Source organism: Pinus tabuliformis, chromosome 2_1 (assembly GCF_031772625.1).
Source record: "Pinus tabuliformis cultivar Carrire ecotype Pingquan chromosome 2_1, CPIR1, whole genome shotgun sequence".
Classification (NCBI taxonomy): domain Eukaryota; kingdom Viridiplantae; phylum Streptophyta; class Pinopsida; order Pinales; family Pinaceae; genus Pinus; species Pinus tabuliformis.
In genome coordinates this window covers 165,628,791-165,643,103 of record NC_142299.1, presented here as the reverse complement: position 1 = coordinate 165,643,103, position 14,313 = coordinate 165,628,791, and the positions used below count along the sequence as shown (strand labels likewise).

General features: G+C 40.2%; 1 protein-coding gene across 4 annotated transcripts in view; it reads right to left on the bottom strand.

Annotated features, from left to right (window-relative positions):
* Positions 1-14,313, bottom strand: part of LOC149199244 (F-box protein At4g00755-like) — a 151,692-nt gene that overhangs the window by 92,231 nt on the left and 45,148 nt on the right. For all 4 annotated transcript variants that reach the window (XR_016253759.1, XM_089402355.1, XM_089402354.1 and 1 more), the window contains exons 3-4: positions 10,976-11,395; positions 10,661-10,839 (exon numbers count right to left, since the gene is read on the bottom strand). Coding sequence is in view for 3 of the 4 variants with exons in the window: in XM_089402355.1 (XP_089258481.1) it covers positions 10,661-10,839; positions 10,976-11,395 (599 nt within the window). In the remaining variant the exon portion in view is untranslated. The remainder of the gene's footprint in view (positions 1-10,660; positions 10,840-10,975; positions 11,396-14,313) is intronic.

Genomic DNA, 14,313 nt, shown 5'->3' with positions numbered 1-14,313 from the left:
GTGAGGGAGTATGGTGTGTAATCCACTATCAGGATTGCTCGACCAAATGTTGGAACCGCCTATATTGTTTTGTGAAAATCAAAGTTGTGTGAAGCTAACAGACAATCTTGTGTTTCATGATAAGATGAATCATATTGACATAAAGTACCACTACATTCGTGATATCATACAGAGGGGAGCAGTGAGGCTCCAATATATTGTTGGAAATGCTAAGAGGGGGGGGGGGGTGAATCAGTATTTCTTATTATTATTTTTTAATTGTTCTAGTGATTGCCAAAAACATATATAGATATGTATATGTACACACAGAACACAGAAATCAACAACTAGAATTAATGCGTTTGTTAAAACTCAAGACAGTGCAATGAAATAAATACAATATGAGTATAAATCTGATTGTGAATAGTTGCCAAGCTCCAACTTGGACTTCAGTGAGGCTCCAACCTCCAGAGCACCAACTCTGTTTTGCAGTGGTTCTGCACTTAGGAGCACCTATCCCCAATGACTTCAGTCCTGTTCAGTTCTGAGGCTCCAACCTCTTGGGCTCCAACCCAATCTTGGTATACACTAGTATGCTACTGCACTCTATTCAGCTTAGGTTCACTCACTCCTACTCTCCTGCCTCTGCTGCGTCTACAGCCTCCGCTGCCTTTTCTGCCTCTTTTGCCTCTGCTGCTTCAACTACCTCACCCTCTGGTTCTTCACCACAATGCGCCAACAGTTCTCTGTTTTTACTGTTTTATACATTCCCATGCCTTTGTCCATTCGTTTCCGCTTACACCGTCTCTTAGGCTTCCTCCTCAGTCGCTGTCGTTTCCTCTGACTCGCTTGATCTTTCAGCTTCCCTCCTTGGTCGCTGTGGCTTCCTCTGTGTTGGCTTTCCATTCAACTTCTTGGCTTTACGGTCACTGTGTGTTAAAAACTGTAACACAAGCCCGTTTTTTTAATGATAACAGGCATCCACCGAGACTGTTTCGTTTAACGGACATGCCACGTCCTATCGCAATCGCAATCGGCTTGATTCTAGCCTTCTGAGCTATCGGGAGCATTCCTTAACGTATCTCTGTCTCCAAACCCCGCGCAAGCAATATATACAAATACACATGAATTACGATCAAACACAGGCAAAAAACTAAAGGGCGGACTTCAAAAAAAATATTACACTCGTATCTATAACGACATCGGGTCTGCTCCTCCACAACATTATCGCAATCGGGGGTTGCGCCGATATACATATATATGCCAATATATATATAAACTTCTCCGCCGATCTCCTGTCACATCAGTCAAAAAACACGTGAAGTTAAACCAGCCGTCCGATCATTCATCAGGCAATCCGACAACGTTCGCTCCTCTCGATGCCGTAACTTAGCCGCATGTTATCGCGCGATAAAGCGGTTTTCCGCCGCGTCCCGTCATCCATGTGTCGTGCAATGAATGGTATCGCACGCCATGGTACGTTTACCACCCACCTCCGAAAGCGGTGCGGGGAATACCGCTTACCGCCGTCCCCGCTCGCTATCTCCCGTGCATCTTTATCGCCCGGTAGCTGTCGGATCTTTTCGCTGGAAATCTGACGGCTCATGTTTGTTTGTTGTTAAACGCGTCCACTGCTCCTCTGATAGTGTATTTGTCGGGGATTCATAGTTTTGGCCGCCGATAGTGTTATGGGCTCCCGATAGTGTATTCCGCTTGCTACATATGCTATGGTGTATTCCGCCTGCTATATATATATAATTATGCTTTGATACCATATACACTATAATCCTCTCGATGGCTCTGTTTGCTCTGTTAGTTCCTTTGGCTCCGTTCCGGCTGCTCCTCTTGGCTCCGATGGCTGTTTGCTCCTCTTCTTTGGCTCTGTCTCCTCCTCTTGGCTCTGTCTACTCCTTGAATATTGCCATATTGACATCAATGACAATCTGTGTCCAACAATCTCCCCCTTTGTTATTGATGGCAATATTCTTCTGCTCTCTCTCCCCCTTTGACATCAATGGCAAAGGAATGCATACGGACTCCCCCTGTCAACCTGCTCCCCCTGTCCTGCTACATCTTTATGAATGAACTTGAGTGATGATAAAGAAATAACCCCCATCTTTTGACGCAGATGTTCGAATGCTTCTCGAGGAAGAGGTTTTGTGAAAATATCAATTATCTGCTCCTTAGTACTGATATATTCCAGGACAATGTTTTGTTCAGCTACTTGCTCACGGAGGAAATGGTACTTGATTGGTATGTTTTTGGTTCTTGAGTGCATCACTGGATTTTTGCTGAGACTAACTGCACTTGTGTTGTCACAATAGACGGTAATTGGTTGATCTGTACATATGTTGAGATCTTTTAGAGCTTCCTTCATCCATAGTATCTGAGAACAACAGTCTGTTGCAGCAATATACTCGGCTTCGGCTGTGGATAATGATATGGATGACTGTTTTTTGTTGAGCCAGGATACCAAACAGTGTCCTAGGAAGAATGCATTTCCACTAGTACTTTTCCGATCATCTATACTTCCAGCCCAATCAGTGTCGGTGTATGCAGTTACAGTCAGTGTTGAGTTCTTTGGGTACCAAAGACCGAAATCAGAAGTTCCCTTCAGATATCTAAGAATTCTTTTTACAGCTAATAAATGGGATTGTTTGGGAGCAGATTGAAATCTTCCCACCATTCCTACTGCTTGCATTATGTCTGGTCGTGTAGCTGTTAAGTATAGAAGGGCTCCAATCATTGACCTGTAATGAGTTGCATCTACTAGAGGGGAGTCATCATCTTTGCTCAGTTTGCAATTTGTGGTCATAGGTGTGCTCATGGGTGCACAGTCCTCCATTCCATATTTTTTGAGCATGTCTTTTAGATATTTGGTTTGAGATATACACAATCCTGCTCTGGTTTGAGATATTTAATGTCCAAGAAAGTGGGACAGCTCTCCTATCATTGACATCTCAAACTCTTTTGACATGCTTTGAGAAAATTCATGGCTCATTTCATCATTATTACTAGCAAAAATCAGATCATCGATATAAACAAGAGCAACTAGTAACTTACCTTCATCTGTCTTTATGTATAGATTACTTCCAGCCACTCCCTTTTTGAAGCCTTGCTGTTGTAAATAGTGATCCAGTCTTGCATACCAAGCTCTCGGAGCTTGTTTCAACCCATATAAAGCCTTTTTCAACTTACAAACTAAGTCCTTTCCTGCTGTTAGATCAAAACCTTCTGGCTGCTCCATGTAGACTTCCTCCTTGAGTTCCCCATTTAGAAATGTCGATTTCACGTCCATTTGATAGATTTTGAATCCTCTTGAGCAAGCAAATGCCAAGAACATCCTAATAGCTTCCATACGAGCCACTGGTGCAAATGTCTCTTCAAAGTCAACTCCTTCAATTTGTGAATAGCCTTTGCAGACAAGTCTTGCATTGTTTCTGATAACTTGTCCTTCCTCATTCATTTTATTTTTGAACACCCATTTGGTTCCTATTATGTTTTTGTCCTTTGGACAAGGTACCAGCTCCCATGTCTTGTTCTTCTCAATTTGGGACATTTCTTCTTCCATGGCTTTTACCCAATGAGGATCCTTGCTTCTACAAATGTTTCTGGTTCTATCATAGATAGGAGGGCAATGACTTTTCTCTTGGGTGTGATTGATATTCTTCTTCGGGTCTGCACACCTTCATCTCTATCGCCAATGATCTGCTCTTCTCGATGATGTCTTTGGACATACTTCATCATTGAAGGGGTATTAGGTGGTTCTCTTTCCTCTTCTTCTTCTTCTTCCTCATCTATTACTTCTTCTTTAGGTTCTTCTTCTTCAATGAAAGAGTCATCTTCATGTTCTTCAATTTCCCTTTCTAGAAGATCTTCATCAACCTTTACATCAATGCTTTCGACTATTTTCTTCAGTCGATAATTGTAGCACTTGTAAGCCTTGCTCCGTGTAGAGTATCCAATAAATATCCCTTCATCAACCCGAGAATCAAACTTCCGGGTGAGCCATCATTTATTTTTATGAAGCACTTGCTTCCAAAGATCTTGAAGTACTTCACCAAGGCAGGTCTTCCTTTCCATAGCTCATAAGGAGTTTTTTCACAATTTGGTCTTAATTGAGTTTGATTCAGTGTATAGACAGTTGTTCCTACTGCTTCTCTCCAGAATTTAGGTTGTAAGTCTGCTGCTAATAGCATAGTTCTTGCCATTTCTTGGACTGTTCGGTTTCTTCTTTCAGCTACCCATTTTGCTGAGGTGTTCTAGCAGCCGAGAATTCCCTTTTAATTCCATGAATATTACAGAACTGACTAAACTCATTTGATGTGAATTCTCCTCCTCTGTCTGTTCTGAGGCACTTAATTTTTTAATCTTTTTCATTTTCTACAAGGGCTTTTAGATTCTTAAAACACTCAAAAGTTTCAGATTTATACTTTATGAAATATATCCACATCATTCTAGTATAATCATCAACAAATAACACAAAGTTCCTTTCTCCTTGGAGTGCTTGATTTCTAGTTGGCCCACACACATCAGCATGAATGATCTCCAAGGGCTTCGATGTATAGAGCTCCTTTGTCTTGTGGCTGATTTTGTTTTGCTTCCCATGTTGACATGGACCACACACTGCTTGATTTGGTTTGAACAACCTTGGGATGTCTCATACAGCTTTGATCTTGCTGATATTGATCAGTTTTTTGAAGCTTGTATGTCCAAGTCGCTTGTGCCACAGCCAACTCTCATCTGTCTGACTCAAGTAGCATTTATTTTCTTGAATCTTGTTCAAAATGTAAATGTTGTCTGGTGTTCTCACCCCTTTTGCCACAAGTTTCCCTGAGGCAGAGTTCCTTATTTCACAGTCTTTGGCGCTGAAAACAACCTTATGTCCTTGATCACAGATTTGGCTGACACTCAGGAGGTTGTGTTTGAGTCTGTCAACCAACAGAGCATCTTGAGCTTTTCCTTTTCCATTGATCAGAGTAACTGTTCCTTTTCTTGCAATTCTGCCAGATCCGCTTCCAAAGGACACATTCCCTTCCTTTTTGCTCAGTGAGACAAACTTCCTTTTGTCTCCTGTCATGTGTCTGGAGCACCCACTATCTACAAACCACTGGTTTTCATTATTTTGAGCATATAGAGCCAAGCCGCACTTGTCCATGCTGGAGTTCTTGCTACTCGTCTTTCTTTCTTTGAGTGGGCAGTCTTGTTCATAGTGTCCATTATTGTAGCAGAAAGAGCAAATCGGATCAAATTTGGTCAAGGGATCAAATGAATTGAAGGTTTTGATTTGTCCCTGCCTTTTGGGGGCATATGAGTTGATTATTCGGTCCTTTAGCTTTGTCTTTCCACTTCTGCAAGCCATACAATGTCTGGCTTGATGATCGAAGTTTTTATTGTGAAAGCAGTGTCCAAGAAAGATGGTTTTGTACTTTTTGAAGCAACCACGGTTTGAGTCGATTTCCTTCCTGGGAATTACTCTTCCCTCGTTCTTTGGATTTGCGATGAGCCCTTGGTGGAGTACAGGTTTGTATTTGTTGTAGTGTCCATGATTCGAATCCACATTCTTCCTTGGAGTAATTCTCTCTTCATTCTTGGGATCTGGGATGCACTTTTGATAACATATTCTTTCATCTTTTGGATTGCAGGAAAGTGCATCGGCATAGCTTTTTGCACTATTCTTAGTGCTTGAGGATTCTCCTTTGAAACCTATTCCAGACTTGTCATGTTGAGGTTTTTGATTTTTCAGAATAATCTCAAGTATTTGAGAGCTTTTACAGCCCTTTTTAATTTGCTCCAACTCCTTTCTCAGAGACACTATTTCGGCCTCGCGTTCTTCACAAGCCTCTTCTTTTTCTTTAAGATTTGCTTCCAAGAGATCTTATCTCCTTATTTCCTCGTTTTCCACTTTGAGAGAGATGATTTTGTTCCGTAGTTTCTCATTTTCTTCAATGGCGCTTATTAACAGTTCATCTACATTTCCTTCCAGCCCTGAGTCATCATCATCTCCGAGTGCCATGAATAATGCTTCTTGGCTTTGATCATGATCACTTTCCTCATCTGATTTCTTTTTGATGACCATAAATTCATCCTCATCAGATTCATCTTGCTTGGAGAAGAAGTTTTTCTTATTGAGCCCTTTCTTTTTATGTGCCATTCTTTTAGAATTTCCTTCATCATCATTGTCATGTTTATGAGGACATTTTGCTGCATAATGACCTATTTTACCACATTTAAAACAGATAAGAGGATACTTGCCTTTAATCTTAGATCCTCTCTTCAGCTTTCATACAAATTGAGCCAATTCGGATTCCACATCTAACTCATCACTACAGCCATTCCTTTCTTTCCCCTTCTTTGACTTTGAGGCCTTGAATGTTGCATCTTTGGAGCTTGGGCCACCTTTCCTCATTTCATAGGCAGTGAGAATTCCATGGAGTTCATCCATTTTGAGGGTATCCGGATCCTTTGCTTCTTCTATAGTGCTTATTTTGGAGACAAATCTATCTGGAAGAGACCTTAATACCTTTTGAACAATGGTACTTTCTTCAACTTTTTCGTCCAATCCTTTTAGGGAGTTTACCACTTCAACTACTCGGAGGAGGTATGCTGCAATATCTTCTTCATCTTCCATCCTCAAACTTTCAAATTGTCTTCTGTGAGTTTGAAGCTTTGCCTTTTTGACCTTTGAGTCTCCATCGTACAAAACTAGCTTCTCCCACATTTCTTTGGCAGAGGTACAATGCATGATTTTTGTAAACTTGGAATCAGCGATTCCACTAGTGATGGAGTTCATGGCCTTTGCATTTGCGATGTAGGCTTTCCTCTCGTCTTGGTCTGTTGGAAGAGTGGAAGTAGTTTTGTATTCATTTTGAACAAAATGCTAGACTTCAGGTCCAAGGGACATTAAGTAGTAGGTCATTCTTTTCTTCTAGAAACCAAAGTTAGTGCCATTGAACAAAGGAGGTCTTCCTGATGCTTCGTGATTTCTCATCATGGCTGTGTATCCTTCTTCAAACTGTTAGGCTAGTATGAAGAAGTCGCCTCTAATACCAATTGTTGGAAATGCTGAGAGGGGGGGGTGAAGTATTTCTTATTATTATTTTTTTAATTGTTCTAGTGATTGCCAAAAACATATATAGATATGTATATGTATACACAGAACACAGAAATCAACAGCTGGAATTAATGCGTTTATTAAAACTCAAGACAGTGCAATGAAATAAATACAATATGAGTATAAATCTGATTGTGAATAGTTGCCAAGCTCCAATTTGGACTTCAGTGAGGCTCCAACCTCCAAAGCACCAACTATGTTTTGCAGTGGTTCTGCACTTAGGAGCACCTACCCCCAATGACTTCAGTCCTGTTCAGTTCTGAGGCTCCAACCTCTTGGGCTCCAACCCAATCTTGGTATACACTAGTATGCTACTGCACTCTATTCAGCTGAGGTTCACTCACTCCTACTCTCCTGCCTCTACAGCCTCCGCTGCTTTTTCTGCCTCTTTTGCCTCTCCTGCTTCAATTACCTCAACCTTTGGTTCTTCACCACAATAATAGCACCAACAGTTCTCTGTTTTTACTATTTTATACATTCCCATGCCTTTGTCCATTCGTTTCCACTTACACCGTCTCTTAGGCTTCCTCCTCAGTCATTGTCGTTTCCTCTGACTCGCTTGATCTTTCAGCTTCCCTCCTTGGTCGTTGTGGATTCCTCTGTGTTGGCTTTCCATTCAACTTCTTGGCTTTACGGTCATTGTGTGTTAAAAACTGTAACACAGGCCCCTTTTTTTTAATGATAACAGGCATCCACCGAGACAGTTTCGTTTAACAAACATGCCACATCCTATCGCAATTGCAATCGGCTTTACTCTAGCCTTCTGAGTTATCGGGAGCATTCCTTAACGTATCTCTGTCTCCAAACCCCGCGCAAGCAATATATACAAATACATAGGAATTACGATCGAACACAGGCAAGAAACTAAAGGGCAAACTTCAAAAAAAATATTACACCCGTATCTATAACGACATCGGGTCCGCTCCTCCACAACATTATCGCAATCGGGGGTTGCACCGATATACATATATATGCCGATATCTATATCTATATATATATATATATATATATATATATATAAACTTCTCCGCCGATCTCCTGTCACATTAGTCAAAAAACATGTGAGGTTAAACCAGTCGTCCGATCATTCATCAGGCGATCCGACGACGTTCGCCCCTCCTGATGCCGTAACTTAACCGCATGTTATCGCGCAATAAAGCGGTTTTCGCTGCGTCCCGTCATCCACGTGTCGTGCAATGAATGGTATCGCGCACCTTGGTACGTTTACCACCCACCTCCGAAAGCGATGCGGGGAATACCGCTTACCGCCGTCCCCGCTCGCTATCTCCCGTGCATCTTTATCACCCGGTAGCTGTCGGATCTTTTCGCTGGAAATCTAACGACTCATGTCTGTTTGTTGTTAAACGCGTCTACTGCGCCTCCGATAGTGTTCTTGTCGGGGATTCATAGTTTTGGTCGCTGTTAGTGTTATGGGCTCCCGATAGTGTATTCCGCTTGCTACATATGCTATGGTGTATTCCGCCTGCTCTATATATATAATTATGCTTTGATACCATATACACTATAATCCTCCCGATGGCTCTGTTTGCTCTGTTAGCTCCTTTGGCTCAGTTCCGGCTGCTCCTCTTGGCTCCTCTTGGCTCCTCTTGGCTCCGTCTGCTCCTCTTGGCTCTGATGGCTGTTTGCTCCTCTTCTTTGGATCTGTCTCCTCCTCTTGGCTCTGTCTACTCCTTGAATATTCCCATATTGACATCAATGACAATCTGTGTCCAACATATATTCCCATTGACGAGCAAAAAGAGGATATTCTCACAAAGCCTATGTCCTAGGCGAAGTTTGTAAACTTCAGGGACAAGATTGAACATGTGGAGAACCCCTATATTATTGAGAGGGAGCATTGATGTGACATAAACAAGGGCATGGCTCAGACTATTGGTGACAACAGGAGCATGGCCCAAACTGTTGATGAGTGGACAACGGGGGCATAGCTCAGACTGTTAGTAAGAACAAGAGCATGGCCCAAACTATTGGTGAGATAGCATGAGGGATGAACATTCTAGAGAGGATGGTCTTTGAGGCCCAAACACTCAATGGAGTGGGTGCCTTTTTAGCATCATGGCCTAGAGTGAGGCCTTTGGATTTGGGACATCAGTATCCCTAGGGTTTGACCTAGGGTGATGGCAACCCTAAACTAGTCAGAGAGCCATAAGGTGAGGCGCCCACCGGATCATGGTGACTAGTTTAGTGAGTACCATTTGTTAGGAATGCTAACCTAGGTTGTGGTACCTATTGATGATGATGTTGATGTAGGCCAAGGGTGTTCACTATTGACCCAGATAACGATGTTATCGATGAGTTGTACCTTTCCTTATAGAGGTCATGTATACAAAGAACATTTGGATAGTCATTATGAATACCTCCCTAGCTCAGAGGGAGTGTTAAATTTTGTGGCTATGGTCAGTCTTCATAATATTCATTTGTACTTATAATGATGAAATATAAGTTAAATTGGTAAAAGAAAATTATATGACGCATTTTCTTCATGCTTTTAAAAAAAATGGAAACATATTTATTTGTTTTATATTCAAAAAAAAAAATCATAAGGCATATTCTTCGTGACCTTATCAAGAGTGGGAAAATGAAAAATTTGAATTTGTATTTTTTCCCCCACAAGTGGCCAAGTCGGCCCTCCAAGCCATCATGTCGGCCTGCCCGAAGAGACACCCATTTGCATCATTTGAAGGCTATAAGTCGCCCATTCAATCTCCTCCAAGAGTGCACTTCAGATCATCACATATATCTATGTTCTAAGCGAAGAAGACAAGGAGTACAAGGCCAAAAACAGAAGGAAGGAATTCGCACTATCTGCCCTCACTCTAGTAATCAGAGGAGGCCAAGTTCTGGACAAGTTTTCTGTGGTACACTTTCTGTGGCATAGTGGTAAGTCTGAGGCTGAGTTGCAGGAAGAATTCCAGCCCTCTTGTAGGCCTGAAGCAGACCTTGTTGCAGAGATTTTGTGGACAGAATTGAGGACACTTGTCTAGGACTTTGTGGAGGGTTGGCTTGGCTCTTGGTAGATAGTCATCTTGCTGGTCAGTTTGACTTTGATGTATCTCTTGTTGCATTGATTCTCTAAGGGAAAGGTTGGCTGGGTTTTTCCCCCTTAGTGAGTTTTCCCAGGGTAAAATATTCTTGTCTCTTTGTGCATTGTGATCTCTATGGCTCTATTTTCTCTATGGTTGAATTTCTGAATGTGTAATTACATAATAATACATTGAAAGACCTAAATAATCATTTACATCAATGGAAGTAATTATCAAGTTTCAGAAATAAGTATTTGTATCTATTGTACTGGAAAAATCAACACAATGTTCTAAACATTATCCAATCTATTCAACCAAGCCCACAGATTTATTCCTTATTTCATATATCATATTGCAAATATATATACAACAGAAATCTTAAGAACATACTCTCTGAGGATGCAACATCATAGCAAACCATGAAATGACGATCTATATATAAACTAAAAACAACACATAAGTTGACAAGTTGTGCTCATGCATCTGTCAATTATTTAATCTGTATCCAACAAATCACTGTTACCTGCTGCATCAAGAAAACGGGTGATACATATGTCCAAACATAGTCTTCATTTGCAGGTTCATCTCTTGGCATAGGCCCATCAATCATTTGATAGGTAAGCTCAGTTGATGACCTAGAATGACCAAACCTGAAACAAACTGCCTTTGCTGAATATATAGGACGGCCCACCTGGAAGTAGGCTGATTACGAATATTCAACATACTTGTTAGCACATTTGGAACAAAAAAATCAAACTGTGGTTCTAGACTACCAAAACAGGCCATAAAGTGAACTTGAACTTTTAAGATCCAGAAAAAATATACATAATTTGCAGACCTTGGAATGGGTGTATCTTGACTTCATGTACTATACATAATCTTGAACTCAACCTGTAAGTCAATGTCTCAGAAACCTCAGCATTGCTCTTGCCTGCACTTGACCAGTAAGATGGTCTGCCAGTGTCTTCCACAGGCCTTGGATCTAAAGTATACATAATGTTCTCATCAGGAAAATTGTCAGTGCTGGATGCACTGATAGGCTCCTGTATGCAACCCTTATCTATTGGAGGGCTCATAAGATTACGAGCCAATTGAGTGTAGACCCTATGTTCTGCTTCGAGATTTTGCCATTCCAAACCCTTACTTGAACTAGTTCCTTCAGAATTGATTGTTTGGCTAAATTCGGCAACACAATTAAACCTAGATATTTCTGGAAATAATCTGATGCAAAGCTCTTTAGAACATCCACATTCAACAACTGCAAAAACGGTTGAAAGCAACTAGTCAGAATGCAAGAAGATCTAAAACTTTTGCCACTACTCATTAGAGAATATAGAATATATGCTTATACGTGAAGCACAGCATCTCAAGCTCCCTAGTTAATGGACATTGTCGCTTAGATAGAATCCCAATATCCCAAGTTAATGGATATTGTTCCTTGGATAGAATCACAACATGTTTTTGTGGCCTTCAGACTTGGAGCACATATGGTCACAGAAACAGGATGTTTAGGTTATATATAAGCAATTACTGTGTCTTGAAAATAGAAAGATTATTTAAACAAGAAATGAAATATTCTGCAAGTTTATTAACAGTTAAATGTCAGACTTCAAATGAGCACTTCGCAAATATTTAAGAAAGATTTAAGTTTCAACTTCCAACAACATATCATTCACATTTGGACAAAACAGAAGTTGAATACTTTTACACTTCACTGATCTCAAACAAGCCATTGAAATTTCAAATTTCCCTGTTTTCTTAATTATTACTCAAATTGACTTACATGACAATATGTTGATATCAAATCTTCCAGTAATTGACCCACTCAAGGTTTCAGTCATGGATTAACTAAAATATTACTGGCAAAAATTTCTTCAAATTTTAAAATAATTATAATGCCAATCAATTATTTCTATCCAGATTCTGGAAATCTAACATTAAATATGTTGGAAGCATTGTTGCCCTCAGAAATCATAAACTTTAGACCTGAAATTTCTGAAATAATGCATCTATTAGGAGGCTTACACCTCTTCATAGTTGGGATAGTTTGGCACAGATAAAATATTTGTAGACTTGCACAGGTTGTGACAAAAAAACATCACATAATCATTCCCTCACAGGTTTCTAGACTTATAGAATTCAGCAACTTTTTGTTCTAAGTTTTGTATGTTGCTGGCACCAGAAACTGTACCGGTTATTAATCTTTGGATAGTAATCAATTGAAGTAAATGTTGAGAAATCTAGTTCATAGCAATTAAGTGACTTCTCTTCAACTAGTAACTGCTTGTGAGTACTTTTTTTACTTCTTTAGAATAAGATCTTCTTTTACTTAGGTCATTAGTGTTCTTCTTCATCAGCTACCAATGAATAAACAATAAAGAGACAAGAGGCACAAAATATAGGCTATCAGCCATGGCCAAAACTTCTTCCTCATTGAGAGGAAAACCCGCACAAATTCTTCTTATAGAGATTCCTATTGACAAATACCAAGACCAAGACCCTTGACCTATTCAACCTCTCCAAGACCAAGATACCAAGGTTCTTGATTTGACCTCTATTTAGAGTCAAAGATAATCAATTGCCTGCTCCTTCTACTTCTGCCTCGGCTTCCTTATAGATCTCAGCTTCAGACGTGCCACTCTTCGACCCTATTTCAGAGGCCCTAGTACATGTAGGTGGCCTTCTTGTGCACCTAGATTTCCTTCGCTTATGGTAGAGACCTCTCCTATCTTGACTGGGCTTCTCCTCCTTCAGTAATTCGGCTAACAGTCCTTCTGCAATTTGGTCCTTTTCCTGTAGCTAACAGTCCCAAAAACAGAGCTAAAAACCTTGCTGCTCCTTCCCTTTTCCTCATTGATTATAGGGCTTCAATTTGATGACCTTCGCACTGATTAACTTCAGACTTCATGCACCGAAATTCTCTGAAATTCTGTACTTTGCACTTCAGACTGTGTTTTCCGAAAATCTGACTTCTGAAATAGGCTGAGCTGCCTATTTATACTTGTTTGCCATCATAATTAAGCTGACATGACTGTAAGCTCAACCAACATGTCATTTGGAATTTGCAATAATCTTTTTGAAGCCGACATGAGGAGGATACTTCGCTTGGTCTTGGAGGGCTTATCCTATACATATTAATGACTCATACACAACTGTAATATGCCCAAGAAGGGTCCTTCATACATGACATAGACTCAAATTGACTTTTATGACTAGATGACAAATCCTAAAGGCTCACAATGGGAGCTATCACTAAAATAAAATTCCTTGCTCATGAAACCCATGAGACAAGCATAATAATAATTTTATTTTTCTTCTTTTCATCAATTACATAAAAATTACAATTACACATGACATTATGAAGACCGAACCTAGTTACACTTTTCATCAGTAATGACCATAGATTTCTGACCAATGTATGACTCCAAAATAGTAGGCCAAGCACCCATCACTCCACTAGGATATCCATTGGTTAATATCAAACTAAAATAGTAATTGGCCCACTAAAGATTTTAGTCACAGATTAACTAGCGTGTAACTGACGAAAAAAATTTCAACTTTTGAAATAATATATTCCAATCAATTATTTTTATCCAGATTCTGAAATAATTTACAATTCCAATGAATTATTTCCATCCGGATTCCGGATTCTGGAAATCTAACCCTGACCAAGTTGGAATCATTGTTCCCCTCATAAATTATAAAGTCAAGTCCAAAAATTTCCATAAGAGCACATCCCCTACAAATTTTACACCTCTTCACAGTTTGGCACAGCCAAAAGATTTGTAGAATTGGACACTGTTAGGAGTGGGGAGTTTTGCTGCAAAATATAGCAGGCCTAGTGCAAAGCCTCACTAAGCGGGGTCAGACCTTATGGCGACAAGAGAAAGGTTGTCACTGTAATCTCAGAAACCTTTCTCTTGCTCTTTAGTGGTATTTGACCATAAGGGAGGCTTCCCTAAATCACTGAAGGTAATCAACTATTATGGTTCAAGGTGATTTATAAGAGGTCTCTAATATGGAATAACATATTGGTAAAGCCTAGAAAGGCCTAGATGTTTTATGCCACAGTTCAAGTACTCAATTCCTAAACCAAAGATATGGTTGTTATAAGTTAGGGTTTGATTGATTGCAGTGATAGGGTGCACAATGTCGTATAGCAGCCAAAGATAAGAT